Source organism: Dichomitus squalens, assembly GCF_000275845.1.
Source record: "Dichomitus squalens LYAD-421 SS1 unplaced genomic scaffold DICSQscaffold_54, whole genome shotgun sequence".
In the NCBI taxonomy this organism is placed as follows: Eukaryota; Fungi; Basidiomycota; class Agaricomycetes; order Polyporales; family Polyporaceae; genus Dichomitus; species Dichomitus squalens.
In genome coordinates this window covers 150,243-166,363 of record NW_006766936.1, presented here as the reverse complement: position 1 = coordinate 166,363, position 16,121 = coordinate 150,243, and the positions used below count along the sequence as shown (strand labels likewise).

The following is a 16,121-nucleotide window of genomic DNA, read 5'->3' as shown; positions in this document are numbered from 1 at the left end:
CTCCCACAGGTGGCAACGACAGCGGATAGCCTGCAACTCACCTAGAAGGGTTGGTTGATTGTAAGAGGCTTGTAAGAGCGATGAGAGGAGATGTTCGAGTGAACTGAACTGTAGATTGGGGGTACAGAGGTCCCCTATATATACTACTGTACATCTGTGGCTACGTAGTACTATACAGTACATTCCCAGGATGCACAGTCGCACAGAGAAGCAGTGCGTACACAGCGAAGCTGTGTGTGTACCACATGAGTAGTACAGCCTCAGTTATTGCAGTAACCGGCTGTGCCGTTCCATATCTTGTGACGGCTGTGTTAGGCAAGCTGTGTAAACCAGCACCTGTTCAACAACTGGTTCGTGAAGAATGCAGGCACGGAGGCCGAATTCGAAGCCCATTATAAAGCGATGACTCCGGACCAGCGCAAGGTATATCGTGCTCATCAGTGGTGCCCGGTGCCCATGTACTCACCTCAATGTCCCCCTCAGAAGGCCGCACGCATACTCGCAGCATAGCATACCGTACGTTTCCTACTCACATCTTACATTCGAGTCGCTAATACCATGGTCATATCGTCGCCAGCAACCAGCGTCGCCCTGCGCACAGCTCCGCGCCACACCCATTGCGAACGTGCACGGGCCCGACCGTGATCGCACGCACCCGGTGGCATCCCGCTGCAACCGACTGTTATCGAGTGTATTCTGTCACGCCTGAGTGTACCTGTATTATAACGCGTAGCCCTACGATTGTATCCAAATGAATACGAGTGGTTGCCGGGATCATCCAATGGTGTGATTCGCACCAAAACGACCTGCCCCAACTGAATCCGACCACACCCGAACCCGACCGACTGGCAACCGACGCTATCGACGCTATACGACGAGGTTTGTATGTCCTTGTCTGAGTTTACAGCGGAATACAGAGAAGTTCGGGGCATAGTCTAAGGTTTCGTATTCAATCGGGGGTCCCGAGTACATACAGTTCAAATCAGCTGAAATCGACTGAAATCACGCACGTTCTCACTGGGCATGACCCTTCATGACCGCGGTCATAATAACGCTGGCCAAGCAAAGTACCTGACGCATCGCATCCGAGACACACGGGCGCATAAGCGTACTCAGGAGCAGGCGAGTCCTTTCGGAAGACTGATCGGAAGGCCCATACTACAGCTGAGTTCCCAGGGCAGAACGTGCCAAAGCAAAGCAGGTTGCACTACACTAAACACAACGGATGAGTCCATGTACCGAAGGGGGGATAATTAACCGGGATGGGTATCAAGTAAATAAGATATGCTATGACCGCGACACCGTCCCTGCCGAATCGGTGCTTTGTCGCCGGGACAAGCGCTCTTCGATATCTCGACACTCAGCAAGCAAGTCAATGATGGGTCGGCGCCCACTGAGATTGCGGATGAAAGATGTCTGTGGAATATGTAGTGAGTGCCCGACGTTTCGAATACCGGAAAGGTTACAACAGGCTTACGCTTAGTAGGTCGTGGGGATCTGGTCGTGAGGAGCTTGAGCTTGAGCATAGATTCAGGAAATCGTGTAGAGATCGTGAGTATATTTCGGGCTGGCGAAGGGATGGCAGTTCTGTCCCGAACTGCCTTGGGTCGGCGATGTCGCTGAACGGGGGCTCGGTCTCCGCGAGTTCCCATATTGTTGCACCGAGCGACCATACGTCGACTTTGAGAGCATTGTATGATCCCCCTCTGCAGCTATCTTGTAAATCGTTATCCCGAGACGACGAGTAGGCGAAGCGCCTACCTCCTGATTTCAGGCGCCTGCCAGTAGGGGACACCTGCCGGATCACAACAGATAGGATCCGACTGCGTGACTTGAACGGCATTGGAGAAGTCAGCAAGCTTGACGACGCCATCCTTGTCGACGAGGAGATTGTCTGAACGAACGTCTCGATGTGCAATACAATTTGACTGCAAGTAGCAGAGTGCATCCACCACCTAGCCGGACTTTGTCAGCACTCTTCTCTACATAGCGCGAGTACAAGATCACTCACATCGCGAGCAATTTGCGCCATGATCTTCTCGCTCAGATCGATACCCTCCTCGACAAGGGCAATGACGTCCGCGATACTGCGCTCCATGAGCTCCATGCGTATCCACAACGAGTCCTCCACCAAGTCCACGTATAGCGCGTCCATGGTCAGGATGTGCGGATGCGAGAGGCCCTTCATCAGCGTCAGCTCTCGCTGGAGATCGTCGATCTTGGGTGACCCGGAAGGCATGATCGCAATATTCTTGATGGCGACAAACGAATCGGGTTTCTTCTCCGGAGATGTGGGTGAAGCTAGAACGCGTGCGGCGTAGACCGATCCGCTCTCGCCTTCAGCAATCTCCCGGAGATCTGTGTACAAATCACGCGGATCAAGTCGGTCATTGATAAAACTCTTGAGCGGAGCAACCACAGCAGAAAGCCATCCGGGATAGGCGGGTACCGGGGAATTGGGAGATGGCGAGCTCGACGATGGCGAGACGGGTGTGAGGAGGTTGCCGTCCGCTCGTCGCGTGGATAGGAAGTTGTCGTCGGTGACAATCGAAGGCCGACGTTGCAGGACGTCGACGTCAGGCTCCCGCAGGTCAGCAGTGACAGAAACCGTGAAAGCATCGCGCTCGCCGAACGACGAGGCACGGGGCGAGGGTTCAGGCGAGGGGTTGGAGTACAGGCTCCTGGGCTTGGGCCCCGATGATCGCCAGTCTGACGCCTCAGTAGTCAGTGTCTGCGGGCGCGAGTCCGAGGAGGCCGAACCAGTGCCCGTCGATAGCGACGCCGTGGTTGATGAAGAGTACGTACTCGAATGAGACTCCGAGCTGTTCGGGGAGTGCGAACGACCGTCGTCGGCTTCGCGAAATCCAGGTGCTGTTCTTGTCCTACTGTCCTCATTCGCGCGAACAGGAGAGACAACCATGTTCGGCCGTACCGCCCGCGCGACTGCGGCCGTCGCAATGGTCGCAGGCGTCACAGTCATTGTGGACAGCCCGGAATCCCTGTTCTCCTTGTCCCGTGCTAGAGCCCCCCGGATGTCTAGCTGATCTGATTTGGTGATGTGCGGGATGGATGGGAACTCGTCGAGGACAGGAGTTAGTAATGTCGAATACGAGTCGCTAGAATAGTCGGCAGACATGTCTTGTGAGAAGGATGTCGATGGGGACCGCGACATTGAGTCCCTTGATTTCATCGCATCCGTCACGTCATTCCGAAGAGCGCTACTGCTTGTCGGCGGCGGTGGCGGAAGGGCAACCATCGGCGGCGGCTCCTGCTTTGGCAGAGGTTTTTGTGGCGGGAGATGACGGACTGCAGCAGACGGCGATCTGTCTCTTGTACGGACAGAGCCTGCTCGCGCACGAGACGTAGTAGCCTCTGAGCCCAACGTTGACGAGGTTGTGTGAGACTTCTGAGCTTGAGGTTTCGGTGGGGTAAGGGTGATCGAGTCAGGAATTGACGAGAACAGGGACTCCGTCCACGAAGCAAGGTCGTCCTGGTGGAAAGAAAGACGGGGAGGGGCAGGCAGCACGGGAGACGTCGTCGAGACGTCGTGAGAACCCGAGCTTGCGCTATCCGTGGACGGACGCGGGGCACCGTTGACCCTGGCACTCTGTCCCGCTCCATCTTGAACGACAGATGGTGGGAGTCGGAAATCCTCATCGGCATGTGCAAGATGGCTTTCCTTCCTCGGAGACATGTACGCCGGAGGAGGAGAATGCTGAATGGTGGCGATTGACTCGTTCGCAATATGGAAAGAACGAGATGGCGCATTGCGTGCCATCAGTTGCTTCTCAGATGCTCCAGAGCCGGATGAGTTGTCAGAGACAAGGGATAGTGCAGGAGGGGGGACAAGAGGCGCTAATCGGGTACTCGACAAGCCAGAGTGATGTGTCGGGAGGTGGGGCGTGCTTTGCGACTGCAATTGGGGATACGTGAAGGAATGCTGGGGGACGGGACGAGATACCGGTGGCGTTCGTCTTGCCTCTTGTTCCGGGTGTGAGCTCGACGAATACTCAGAGGGACCGCGCGACGAAGAGGAGATCTTGCGCATATGCGACCTCGACCCATACGAACGTTGGCTGCTAGTCAGTGAAACCTGCGATAGCGACGCATCCGAGTGGTCTCTTCGGAGGGAGTTAGTGGGGGCGCCATAGCCAGGTGACCGCGTTGTGCCCGCCGGAGAGACGGATCGACCAGTGTTCAGAGAATAGATGGAGCGCGTACTGCGTAACCGGGATTCCGCCCTCTTCGCTTGGATCGCAGCGATCTCCTCTTCACTGAGCCCAGCTTCCGCCAACGACGCCGCCCACGACGGTGGTAAACCTGAGAAGCTGGAGAGGAGAACGTGTCAGTGACGATGTGAACCAAGCCGTAAGCACAGTGCCTTGAGGTCAATGGAGCGAAGGCCGTGCATCTTGTAGGAATGCGAGTAACGTGATGAACACCGAGCGCATGTCTTGTGCAGCAGCGCCTGATCTCGCTGTTCCTCAGTGGCGGCCGCCCACAGCCCGCGGGCACAAAATGGAACGAGTCAAACGGCATGTACGTACCCTTCGTCTACATGGAGGTTATGCTGCACGGAAAGAGATGAGCAGGTGGGTATGGGGAAGGGATGTGCTAGCGCTCACCTGGAAGTTCCATGGGAGGGATATGGAAGGATCATCGACGGGCTCTGGGGGAGGAACAGAGTCGGAGCCAGCAGAGTAGCCAGAGTCTGCTGTCTTTGGAGTCTTCGGACGTCGGGCGAAGGATGAGAACTTGAAGAGACGTGTGCGAGAGCTGGCGGACTCGGGATAGTTGGAGGTAGTTGAGTATGGGGAGACAGTGATGCGGCTAGGGGCGTAGGAGGGAGTGGGCGAAGGACTCCTGACAAGGGTAGCATACTGTGCGGACAGAGGAGTGGCGGGCTGGGAAGGAGGGAGAAAGTCGGGAGAGAGGGAGTTTCCGAGGGAGCGAAGGGAAGGATTGGGTAGGTAGTATGGGTCTTTGGGAGGGAGCGGCGGGGGCTTGGAGCTCGCGGAGGAGAACTTGAAGACCTTGAGGGACGAGAAACGAGAGTTCTGCTTGCTCGACGTCGCCATCGTTGTCGACGACGTCCCCGAGAGCGGAGACAAGGAAGAACAAGCGGCCAGTCAGGCGGAGGTCAAGACTCAAACAGAGCGGATTCACAGGGTCTAGAGCCTAGACCGCCTGTTACTTACCCGGCTTATCCCATCAACAATCCGACTCTTATCTCCACTTATCCAACCAAGTAACGTTCTTACTCCGATTACAATGGGCATGATATCATATTCGCTGTGCACTGATCTGATCGACCCACCCCGTCTCGGACTCCATGTCGACGACGGCGACCAGGCCACACGACAACCTTGACGATCCCCACGCTCACGCCAGCGATTCCATATTACTGTCATGCTCTTACTGCCCCTGCACTGCTGTCCACATGGTGTGCTTTTGGTACACCCAAAGCAGCCTCTGCCGGTACGGAGAACTCGTCGTTGGGAGCAGCGACCACTTGAGCTAGCATCCAGAGTCTTTGACTGAGGTAACAACGCTTACGCCTACCCTCTCGCTGCCTACGTGCCAGATACAGTATATATAGCTTACCACTGAGGAGATCCCTTCAGCAGGACCTTCCTCCTTCGAACGTCGATCATGATGCACCCGTATTTGCCATTTCGTAATCTTGATCCGCTGGCCAGCTCAGCGTTGATCCACAATGCGTACACATACCGCCGAGGCATCTTACACGCGCATGTTTGCATGGAGACATGCGTGGGTATCTACATGGGTAAATATTGTCTGTAGTGGGCTACGTATGTATGCGAAAATAGTCGAAGTTGCTCCCCTGTGTAATTTTCTATACACACAGCTCGAAATTGGCGGCCCCAACCTGGGTTTAGCGGAACATCCGATCTCTGAGCCTAGGCTGAGCTCGGCGTTGCCTCAACCAAACATCGGCTACTGGGCTGGCTGAGCCAGAGATGTGCTTGACCTCACGACCCCGAAAGTCGGCAGCGGTGACTCCTTCTAATGGCTCAGGCTTTCTCTCTATTTCAGCTTCCAGAGTTCTGGCTTCAGTGGATTCTACAATGCCTGAAGTTATGACATGCAATCGGTAGGGAAACCATAGACTCTCTCACGCTTGACCCCCGGTGTCATCAGTCCATCGCCCATCTCTGGGCTGAGCCACCTCGGCAATTCGAACTGACGGTCCGACATTTACGCCAAAGACGTGCAGGGGCCCTTGGTTATGAAACAGCTATAAGGCGCTATTTATACAACCCAAGCGACCCAAGATACTATCAGACTCTTCACAAACGAAGAAGAGCAGCACTGGGAGGTCGACATCGGCGTCTCACCATGTCAGTAGAGTAGGCCGGCAGTAGTGAGTCTTTATAACTTTCTCTATGTAACATGCACATGGACAAACAGACAAGCACACTTGACATCGGGGCCACGGCCTCTCCCAATAACCGCAGCCTTTTTTTTTTTCTTACTTTGCAGATATAAAGCTCGGTGACATCCTGATAGGTTGAAACAAGAATCGTAGCCCACGCGAATCCCTATAGAAGCTTGTTGCCACTACGCTGTTTGGGCACAATCTTCTCATAGGCTCGCTGCGAACTATCAAAATGTGAGGATGACCTAGTCCCTTATGACGACAGTCTGGCGGTTGCAATGAGTTCGTGCCCATGCGTAACCGGTAGCACCACAAGCCTTCTTGTGCCCGACACGGAACGCGCAGCGTGCAGAAGGCAGCAGATCTCCCTCCAGACCCAGATGCGCAAACTGTCTTCTCGCGCCGAAGCTCAGGGTCGGAAGTTGCATACGCCTTCTTAGGTGAGTTCCTTCTGCTCATTCCCACTCCATAGTTCCGCTTTACGGAATTTGTGATAGCACCCGGCCCGTACTCGGGCGCGTGGTATGGCCAACCTCAATGTCTCGTTGGCGTCGGCGATCAGCTCCGGAGGTGTCACAGCAGGCTTTCAGTGTCTATAAAGCTGACTCCACCAGGCTCGGACCCGCAGTCTCACTCTTCAAGTTTCTCTTCCCAGCTGTAACGGCCTGTCTACTTCTCACGTCATGTCGCACAACACGTTTGACATCATCATCGCCGGTGGTGCGTCTTCCCACAGTGGTATCTTCTGCTGCTTCCTCTCTCGCTGACCCTGGCTTCGATTCCAGGCGGAACCAGCGGCCTCATTATTGCCAGTAGGTTGGCCACTGCCGACCCGTCACTGAGCATCTTGGTTGTAGAAGCCGGCGCACCGACACGCGATGACCCTCAGCACATTCAGCCAGTCCGGTATCTTCATCACCTCCGTCCGGACAGCACGACCGTCAAGTTCCACGTCGGCAGGGAGAGTGCTGCGCTAGGTGGTCGGGCTCCTGTAGTGCCGTGCGGCCAATGCCTCGGCGGAGGTTCTAGCGTCAACTGTACGTCTTGTCTCGCGTCCGCCGACGGCCATCGTAGTCGCTCGCTATGTCATGAGCTGACAATGGCCGGGGGAATGAGCAGTCGCTATGTACACTCGAGCGGCAGCCTCAGACTATGATGATTGGACGACAGTGTATGGGAACCCTGGCTGGAGCTCCACCGAGCTCCTCCCGCTTCTTCGAAAGGTACGCAGACTCGCTTTGCCTCATGACCTCGTGCTGACGCTGAGACCATCCCCTTTGCTACCTAGTGCGAAACCTACGAGGTTGCGCCAGGAAAGCCCACGCACGGATATTCCGGCCCATTGAAGGTTTCCTACGGGGGAGCTTTTATGGATATTGGAAAGGAATTTCTGGAGGTGGCCGCCGGGTACGACAAGGCACGAGGCCTCACGGACGATGTTAACGGTCTGTTCGAGACCAACAAGTATGGGGTGAGCTCTGTATCGTTCCCAGCGATCCCGGGGTGCCCGCTGATTAATAGATTCTCTGTAGCGATGGCAGAAGTAAAACAACTTGCATTGCAAATTCGGGGTTTTTCACTTACATCTTTGGGGCTTAGATGGATCGACTCCAAGACCGGCGCTCGCTCAGACATCCCGCACCAATATATCTACCACCGGGACTTTCCAAATTTACACATTCTGACCGGGTACCATGTCCAACGCGTAATCGTCAAGTGAGCTACGGTTCAAGTTCGAAGTCAGCAGACCCTCTAGCTCGCTGACTCACGCAGGGACGGACAAGCGACTGGTATTGAGTATAGCCCGAATAAGCGTTATCACTCGGATGCCGGCCAAGGTGTCCTCTCGGCCATAGCACGGCGACAGGTGGTCATCTCCGCTGGGACTTTCGGGTCACCTGCGATCCTAGAGCGATCGGGCATAGGCTCGAAGAGCGTGCTTGAGAAGGTCGGAATCATGCAGATCGTTGACCTTCCTGGAGTGGGTGAGAATTACCAAGGTGAGTGGATGTGAAAGGGTCCACGGCCTAGAACAATACCTAACTTCTACACCGATAGATCACCAGGTCCTCTTTGCCCCCTACGTAATCGCGAAGGAGAAGGATACATTAGATGGAATTGCTAGCAGCAACGAGGCAGAACTTCAGAGTGTGTGCTTCGATCGCAAGAAAAGCAGCTCAGACTGACAACTTCCGTCAGAGTGGGATGCACAATGGAAGAAGCAGGGAGATGGGTTAATGGCTCACAAGTGCGTTTTACTGCCCCGTTTCCCGCGCCTAGTGTTCACATGGACGTCACGCATTAGCGGTCTCGATGCAGGTGGAAAGTTACGCCCGTCCAAGGACGACCTCGATGTCCTTGGCGAGGTCTTTCGCAAGCGGTGGCTTGAGTACTATGTCCCGGCACCCGACAAACCGGTGATGTGGTTCGGCTTGCTTGCTCTGTACGTATCCTGAGACCTGCTGAGTGCCATCAAAGGTCAAGCTGACGTCTTCATCATGCAGCTACCTGGGAGATCTCTCTAAGGTTCCTGTGGACAAAGCGTACTCTGTCGGTTGGTACCTCCAGCACCCTGCGTCCATCGGTCGCCTGCACATTACGTCTCGCGATAACGTAGAGGCCCCACTCGACTTTCATCCCGGGTACCTTGATAGGTAGGACGCTTCGCCGGATTGAAGTTCCCACCTTATCACCGACTGTCTCCCTGGCGCACAGACCGGAAGACATGGCAGTTCATAAGTGGGGCTACAAAATGTCGCGCGAGTTTGCCAGACGTATGCCTTCCTATCGTGGAGAAGTTCCTGGAGCGCATCCTGCTTTCAGCGAGACAAGCTCAGTTGCTCCCCGACTGCACGATAGTCCTGTCCCGAATGCAACCCCAAGCTTGGTATACACGGAAGAAGACGAGAAGGCCCTTGAGGACTGGATTCGGAAGACTGTTGCAACTGCATGGCATTCGGTATGTTAGAAGACCGTGTGACGGGTACTTGCGACGCTTATTCTGCTTCTAGCTGGGAACGTGTGCTATGAAAAGCCGCGAGAAGGGCGGAGTTGTGGACTCGAGGCTGAACGTTTATGACGTGGACGGTCTGAAGGTCGCTGGTGGGTTTCCGTATTTTCATGTTATCTTGTTACATCGACGTCTTGACTTACATTGTGGTAATCGTGTGTCATACGTATGCGATAGACATGTCCATCTGCCCAGGAAACGTCTCAGCAGTAAGAATATCATCTTTCTTATGTCAACCGTATTTCACGTTCCGTTCACAGAATACTTATTCGACTGCCATCCTGATTGGCGAGAAAGCCGCTGTGCTCATAGGACAAGAGTTAGGCATCCATATTGACGACGGCTTGACTCCTCTGGCACGCTTGTGAATGTTCCGAGCCACTTCAACCGATTCCATTACGTAGAGTTAGCTAGATGACACATCACGTTCACTAACAATTACATCGCTCAGCCGACAGTAAAGAAGTTTCCTCCTACACTGGTAGTCGTGTCAGTGATGACCGCGGCCCAATCGATGTCGTTTTCGCTGTTCAGCAGCATGTCGAACGGCATGACCATGTTTGGCGCGTTGCCATACCCCCTCGAGCTCGTGCCCCCGAAGTCCATGGACGATACGGTCAAGAACATGCCGACCTCAAGGTTCCGCGAGTCTCCCGACATGCATGTGGCGCTTTGGACGTTGACAAGTCCAGGGAACGAGGACACGTCCGCGCTCAGGAACGGTGTCGAAGTTGGACTTGACGTCTCAGTTAACGCCTGCGGGTCGAATGGTCTGAAGCCGTTAGAGTGGGATACTGGACTACCAGCGTTAGATAAGCCTCCAGACGCATACGACGCAGAAGGCTGTTCCGTTGCAGAAGCGTCCAACATCGCGGCGTTCCCACAGGGGGCGGCTTCAGCGGCCGTATCACATGCCGGTGGTGCGCCGCGTTCCTGCCGCCAGTACTTCTCGTCCCATGCCCCCGCCTTACGGAGCGCCATGAGGATGGTGAGCGCGCGCGACGCCATGTCGCCCTCGCCGTCCGTCGCACCTTTGTGAGCCTCCTTGATGTCCGCGAGCATGCGCATCGCGCGGTACATAAGGTCGAGGCACTCCTCTGCCTTCGGATGCGGGGGCTCTTGGGAGAGCGCCCCGACAAGCGCCACGGCACCGTCGAAGACAAAGTAGGAGTAATGGAAGCGGAGGAACGGGATTTGCGGCTCTGTCCCCCATTGCGCAGCCTCCTCGCGAGCATCGCAGAGCACACGCACAAGTTCTATAGCCGATTCGATGCATCGTTCGCGACTGGGGTTCAGCACGACGCTGCTCAGTCCGGGGACGGGCCGCGGGGGTGGGAGGATCGGAGGCGCTTGCATGAGGTATGGACGGTGCAAGTTCATCAAGCCACCGAGATAGAAAGCTGCAGTCATGTGTCGTTGGAAGGCTATGCTGCGTTCGTAGACGGTCGGATCTTTGGACATGTAATGTGACTGCCGCCAATCGAGAGAGGGGTGGAGTTTCGAATGCCACAGCTTGTATTTCTGATCCATCTCGAGAACAGTTGCATAAGAGGCGGGGGCTAGTCCGGCACACTAACAGGGTGTCAATTGATTTGCAGCGGCAATGTCAGTCGTACATAACATACCTTGTTAATGACCTCCTCAGCGACTTGTATGAGTGAGATGAACGACTGCTGGTAGTGGACGTAGGGGTTGGGTGTGCCGTCGGAGTGCGAAGCACCGGGGACAAGCTTCACATCGAACGTATGTGCACTTGCCATAGTGGGCCTGCCTAGAATCAGGGAATATAGCCTGGACAGCTCTTGAGCCAAAAGCGAGTATGCGAGTCGAGGAATATGAAAGCTAACCTGTCAGATATGATCAAGTACCACCATGCAAGCACACGCAACTCGCACTCCTCTGCATCCATCTTCTCCCATTTGTGCCAAGTCGGATCCCGATGAAGTCCAACGGCCTGTGCTTGCCTGATTGCAGTTCCCACCAGCTTCCACGCATCGCTGATCCTCCCACGGTCAGAGAGCCACGACGCTAGCAGAGATACAGCGATGCAGCTCAGGGAGACTCCATGCACCACGCACTGTGTAGGCGCGAAGGAGTACTCCGGAGAAAAGAGCATGATGTCTTCGACCAACCGACGCGCTTCTAGACTCTTCGTGAAAAATTTCTTAGAGTTCACACCGGAGGCCTCGTGAGGAGCGAGGGCTAGGACGGAAAAGAGAAGCACAAGCCAATGAGGATTGAGCTCCCGCGCACAGCGCAAGCAGCTTCCCGCTGCCTGACAGGCTCCAGGACAATGCGTGTCAAGATGGTGCCACATTTGCTGGCACGCGGTCTTGAACCAGCGCTCGGGAATTCCGAACTCCCAGTTGCGCTCCTCAAGATATCGCTCGACTAGGAAATCCACAGTTTCTCGGGGTGGAAGGCTGGATACAAGGTTCGATATCGGTGCTGCGAGCGTGTTGTAGTTTGCAAGGGGATTGCTCAATGTTGTAGGACCCGAGCGCGCATAAGGAAACCTGTAGTTCTCAACATCTCCTAGCTGTATCGCCAGTAAGACAGTAGACTTCGCAGGTGAATAGGAGATCAAACCTTATGGATCGCACAAAGGATGCTGCCACCACCAACGTACTCGTTCGGAGGTGCGATGGTAAGTTGGGCCATCTTCGCAGCAGCAAGTTGGACTTCGAAGTCGACTCGAGAGAATGCAGGCTTTGCGGCCGACGACAGCGCGGGGTGACCATCACTGGAGTCAGTCTCGGGAGTAGGGGTGCTGTCCTCAAAAGGCGCCTCATCTCTGGAGCGAGTAGAGGGGTCTACTGGGCCGTTGCTTTGTCTACCTATCTCGATGATTCCCCCATGGGCCGATTGGAGACCCTGCTTTAAAATCGCTTCTTCGAGCATGGCAATACGAGCTGTTAGCGCGGCTATCGTGCTCTGGTGCTGAGCAGTAACCGGCGCATCCTCAGGCGGGCGCTGGGGTGTTGGACGAGCGACGATTGGCTCCCATCTGCAAAGTTGTGGAATACCACGAGAGACGCATGAGGTGCATGGTATTTGGCGGTCGCATTTCTGTGAAACGCAGAGTGAGCACCTACTATACAGCACATTACTGGTAGGAAAACAGTAGGACGGGTAGAGAAAGGGACAACGATTTCGTCCCAGCGGACTGGTGGCATCAAATAATCCGGAGTAGGATATAGGAGATAGCACTAACCTGTCTTCGTCGAGTACATTCGACGCAGTTCAACCGCTGCCGCCTCCGAGTCTGCTTGACTTTACCCGTACTGGAACTGTTGGAAGCCTCCGTAGCATTAGCCTGGACTTCTGGTTGGGCCATGGTGGAGAGTGGGAAGAGGTGTGCTATTGAGCGGTGAACCGCTGTCGGACATGATGAGGCATCAGCGTCAGGGGGATTACTTGGGAGGAGCTGGACTGGGCGCAATGGCGGAACCACTCTGCGGGGATCGGCGCTCGGTGTGTAAGCGCCAGGCCCTCTTAAGTGCTATCCCCGCCCGTAGCCGCCCAAACGGCGCCCGCACCTCGGCCAGTCGTCTGCGCTTTGAGTCAGCTCAGTATCTTCAGACCATCTCAACGGTGCATCTCAACAAATATCAAGGCGGTGACCTTCTATTCAATTGGCGTTTTATGTTCAAAGTCTGACATCCACGTAGTCCACGCGCAGGTACAATGCCGCACAGTCATCATTCGCACTCAGGCCAGTTCTGCAGGCATGCTGCCGGTACTCTCGAGCAAGTCGTGTTGCAAGCCATCCAACAAGGCTTTGAGACCTTTGGGTTGACAGAGCACGTCCCTCGGTACCGCACGGCCGACCTCTACCCTGAGGAGGTCTGTAGTCTGCCATACTCATGTTGTCCTATGACTTCCGTAAAGCTGAATTGTCGTGCCATGATAGGCTAGCATGCCTTTAGAGTCTTTGATCTCGGCATTCGACGCGTTTCTCGATGAAGCGCATAGGCTGAAAGCCAAATACGCGGATAGAATCAACCTGCTCGTTGGGCTGGAGACCGAGTACATCACCTCCTCTGACCTCGACAAGCTCTCGGAGCTCCTGGAGACCGCTGGACCTCGGATCGAGTATCTCGTCGGCTCCGTTCACCACGTTCACGCTATCCCCATCGACTTCGATCATGACACCTTCATGAAGTCTCTCTCGAGTTTTTATTCCCCACTCCGCACAGAAAGAGAACGGATGGAAGCGTTCCTCTGCTCATACTTCGACTCCCAGTATGAGCTGATGCGCCACTTTCGCCCCGAAATCATCGGCCACTTCGATCTGTGCCGACTATACAACCCCACGTTACAGTTCAGCGACTATCCGGCCACGCAGGAGAAGATTCTCAGGAACATCCGTCTCGCGGTCTCTTACGGGGCGCTCTTCGAACTGAACGCCGCTGCATTCCGCAAAGGGTGGGACTCCGCCTACCCGGGGGATGACATGGTCAAAGTAAGTATCGGGTGCCTCCGACCAGCGCTGTAGCCGCAGCGAAATATTCTGACTCCGGCTCAGATTATCTTGCAAGAGGGCGGTCGCTTTGCTCTGTCGGATGATAGCCACGGGCCACACGCGGTCGGCTTGAACTATAGTCGTCTCCTAGAATATGGAAGGAGAGTTGGTATTACTGAAATTTGGGTCCTTCGATCGTCTCAGACTCCAAATGCGGCTGGGAGGAGGGTGAATGCGCACCTGCTGGACGGCCAATGGTGGGAACATCGATTCTGGAAGGGCAAGTGACCGAGGGATGACCGTGTATGCTAGGTGAGATGGGATGTTTATGACGCACCCAAAACTAACTCTTCACTGCTGGTACAGGATGAGTATGCGTTAGATGACCTGATGCACAAGAAAGTCCAAGTTCCGTCAATCAAGCCACACTCTACCAGCGGTGAGTGCTTATCCTCGCAAGGTCAGAAACTCCCTTCAACACCGATATGATGAAATGCTCGGTACTTACTCCACCGTGTAACTATCAGTAAAGCCGGGATTGGTGATTGTTAAGAGAATTATTGACGATACATATACCACGTCCGTCGTTGCCGTGCTCAGTCGTGCAAACATCCGGACGTCAAATAGCTCAAATGCTCGTCACGGCTCCCCTATTATGAATCTGCATCGCAAGCGCAGTCTCACACCGCCCCCATGAACATCACAGCTTCCCCGATTTGAGGAACGCCTCGGAAAAAGGGTAGGTCGTGTAGCCCTGCTCTGCCTCGATCGTATATAGGGTATCTTCCTCAACTGCATTTAGAGGGACGTCTTCCCGAAGTCGGAAAGGCAAATCAGGCTAACATCACGCAGTTCGTCAATCGCACACAATCGTCGACACCGTGAAAGCTCACATTGGCAAGGAATGCGCGACCGTATCCGATCAACTGCCCCGTCTCTTGCGCAACCCTCAGCCCTGACTCACGATCGTACCCTCCAGTTGTGATGACAGGTCTAGGTCTCCACAGCTTGTATATGAAGTCATTTTGCTATAAAGTGTCACTTCGTAGTCTTTTCCGGCCATACGTCTTCGGGACTTACCGATTTGTCTTCAGGTCCCACGTTGAACGGTGCGTCCGGACTAACGACATGAAGGTATGCAAGGTTCGGATACTTTTGCTTGAACTGATCTACGAGGTATGTAAAGGTCGGGACAGGGTCGTCCATCCGCAGCTCTACGAACCGTCAGCGGGTTATGATCATCTAACCGGTCAGTATTTGGCGAGCACAAACCTCCTGTGCGGCCCTTTCCCCAGGGACTCAAACGAATTGCTGTTTTGCTCTGTCCGATCTTCGCACTGATTGCATCAATGACCTCCAAGGCAAACCTGGCTCGGTTTGGAATGGAGCCACCGTACTCATCGGTACGGAAGTTGGTGGTGTCTTTAAGAAATTGGTCGACCAGATAGCCGTTTGCCCCATGCACCTCGACGCCATCGAATCGCGCACGGCTCACAGCGTTGTCTGCAGCTTGCGCAAACCATTCAACGTACTCTTTGATCTCTGCATTTTTGGTCGGCGTCGATAATAGGTACAGCGCGGGACCTCTGACACTCACCCTCTTTCGTGAGTTCACGCGGAACAATATCTGGGGTGTTTGGGAGAGGAATCGGTGATGGTGCAACGTAAGGTATATCGGTTTCGGCCTGAAATCCAATACTTGCGGGACGAGCCATCCGCCCCAGAGCCCATATCTGAAGGTAGATGTAAGACCCCTGAGCATGCACCGCGTCTACGACCTGGAAGCTCGATCGTCAGCTTCATGGACTTGTGTGATGATGCTAAGGCTATACCCCTTTCCAAGCAGCGATTTGCTCGTCGGTGTAGATACCGGGAGCATGTGCCATGCCCCCGGCATTCCTGGATATGTACGTAGCTTCGGTTATAAGCAGTGTACCAGGGACGCTTGCACGCTGCCTGTAGTATTCGACGGCGAGAGGGCTGAGGATGGCTTCCCGTGTTGCCCGGAGTCGTGTCAAAGGAGCGAGTACCACTCTGTGGCTGAGCTCCACATCGCCGATCCTGATGGGTTGGAAAAGTGCAGGAGTGGATGGGGACATGGTCCAATGGACGGAGACCCGTTTCTACTTCGTGAATGTCCAGGAAGGAATCAGCATTGGCTCGCAACTTTATACATTCCTCCCATGTCGCTGAGTAAGTCACTTGCGCAATCATCCTTCCCAGGGAACGTCACCATTCTATTCACA

General features: G+C 54.8%; 5 protein-coding genes across 5 annotated transcripts; 1 reads left to right on the top strand and 4 right to left on the bottom strand.

Annotated features, from left to right (window-relative positions):
- Window positions 1-1,287: 1,287 nt before the first annotated feature.
- On the bottom strand, window positions 1,288-2,920 carry DICSQDRAFT_69296 (kinase-like protein; the record flags this gene model as incomplete). The annotated part of the gene is made up of 4 exons (XM_007369744.1): window positions 1,288-1,416; window positions 1,478-1,706; window positions 1,762-1,955; window positions 2,012-2,920. 4 exons carry the CDS (start codon window positions 2,918-2,920, stop codon window positions 1,288-1,290), a joined length of 1,461 nt encoding a protein of 486 aa, XP_007369806.1.
- Window positions 2,921-4,565: 1,645 nt separating this feature from the next.
- On the bottom strand, window positions 4,566-5,078 carry DICSQDRAFT_69407 (uncharacterized protein; the record flags this gene model as incomplete). The annotated part of the gene is made up of 1 exon (XM_007369743.1): window positions 4,566-5,078. The coding sequence occupies one exon, from the start codon at window positions 5,076-5,078 to the stop codon at window positions 4,566-4,568; it is 513 nt and encodes a 170-aa protein (XP_007369805.1).
- Window positions 5,079-6,607: 1,529 nt separating this feature from the next.
- Window positions 6,608-9,778, top strand: DICSQDRAFT_157363 (alcohol oxidase-like protein; the record flags this gene model as incomplete). Its single annotated transcript, XM_007369742.1, has 15 exons — window positions 6,608-6,840; window positions 6,898-7,120; window positions 7,186-7,437; window positions 7,520-7,623; window positions 7,689-7,885; window positions 8,000-8,116; window positions 8,174-8,400; window positions 8,459-8,548; window positions 8,600-8,648; window positions 8,706-8,843; window positions 8,905-9,054; window positions 9,116-9,359; window positions 9,412-9,502; window positions 9,588-9,619; window positions 9,671-9,778. Exons 2-15 carry the CDS (start codon window positions 7,084-7,086, stop codon window positions 9,776-9,778), a joined length of 1,836 nt encoding a protein of 611 aa, XP_007369804.1. The 5' UTR covers window positions 6,608-6,840; window positions 6,898-7,083.
- Window positions 9,779-9,788: 10 nt separating this feature from the next.
- Window positions 9,789-12,747, bottom strand: DICSQDRAFT_163403 (uncharacterized protein; the record flags this gene model as incomplete). The annotated part of the gene is made up of 5 exons (XM_007369741.1): window positions 9,789-10,982; window positions 11,036-11,201; window positions 11,258-11,949; window positions 12,000-12,479; window positions 12,625-12,747. The coding sequence occupies 5 exons, from the start codon at window positions 12,745-12,747 to the stop codon at window positions 9,858-9,860; spliced, it is 2,586 nt and encodes an 861-aa protein (XP_007369803.1). The 3' UTR covers window positions 9,789-9,857.
- A 407-nt stretch (window positions 12,748-13,154) lies between these two features.
- Window positions 13,155-15,974, bottom strand: DICSQDRAFT_183199 (NADH:flavin oxidoreductase/NADH oxidase; the record flags this gene model as incomplete). Its single annotated transcript, XM_007369740.1, has 9 exons — window positions 13,155-13,256; window positions 13,324-14,187; window positions 14,242-14,335; window positions 14,403-14,713; window positions 14,769-14,903; window positions 14,956-15,089; window positions 15,148-15,417; window positions 15,473-15,653; window positions 15,708-15,974. 6 exons carry the CDS (start codon window positions 15,972-15,974, stop codon window positions 14,576-14,578), a joined length of 1,125 nt encoding a protein of 374 aa, XP_007369802.1. The 3' UTR covers window positions 13,155-13,256; window positions 13,324-14,187; window positions 14,242-14,335; window positions 14,403-14,575.
- Between the last annotated feature and the right edge of the window lie 147 nt (window positions 15,975-16,121).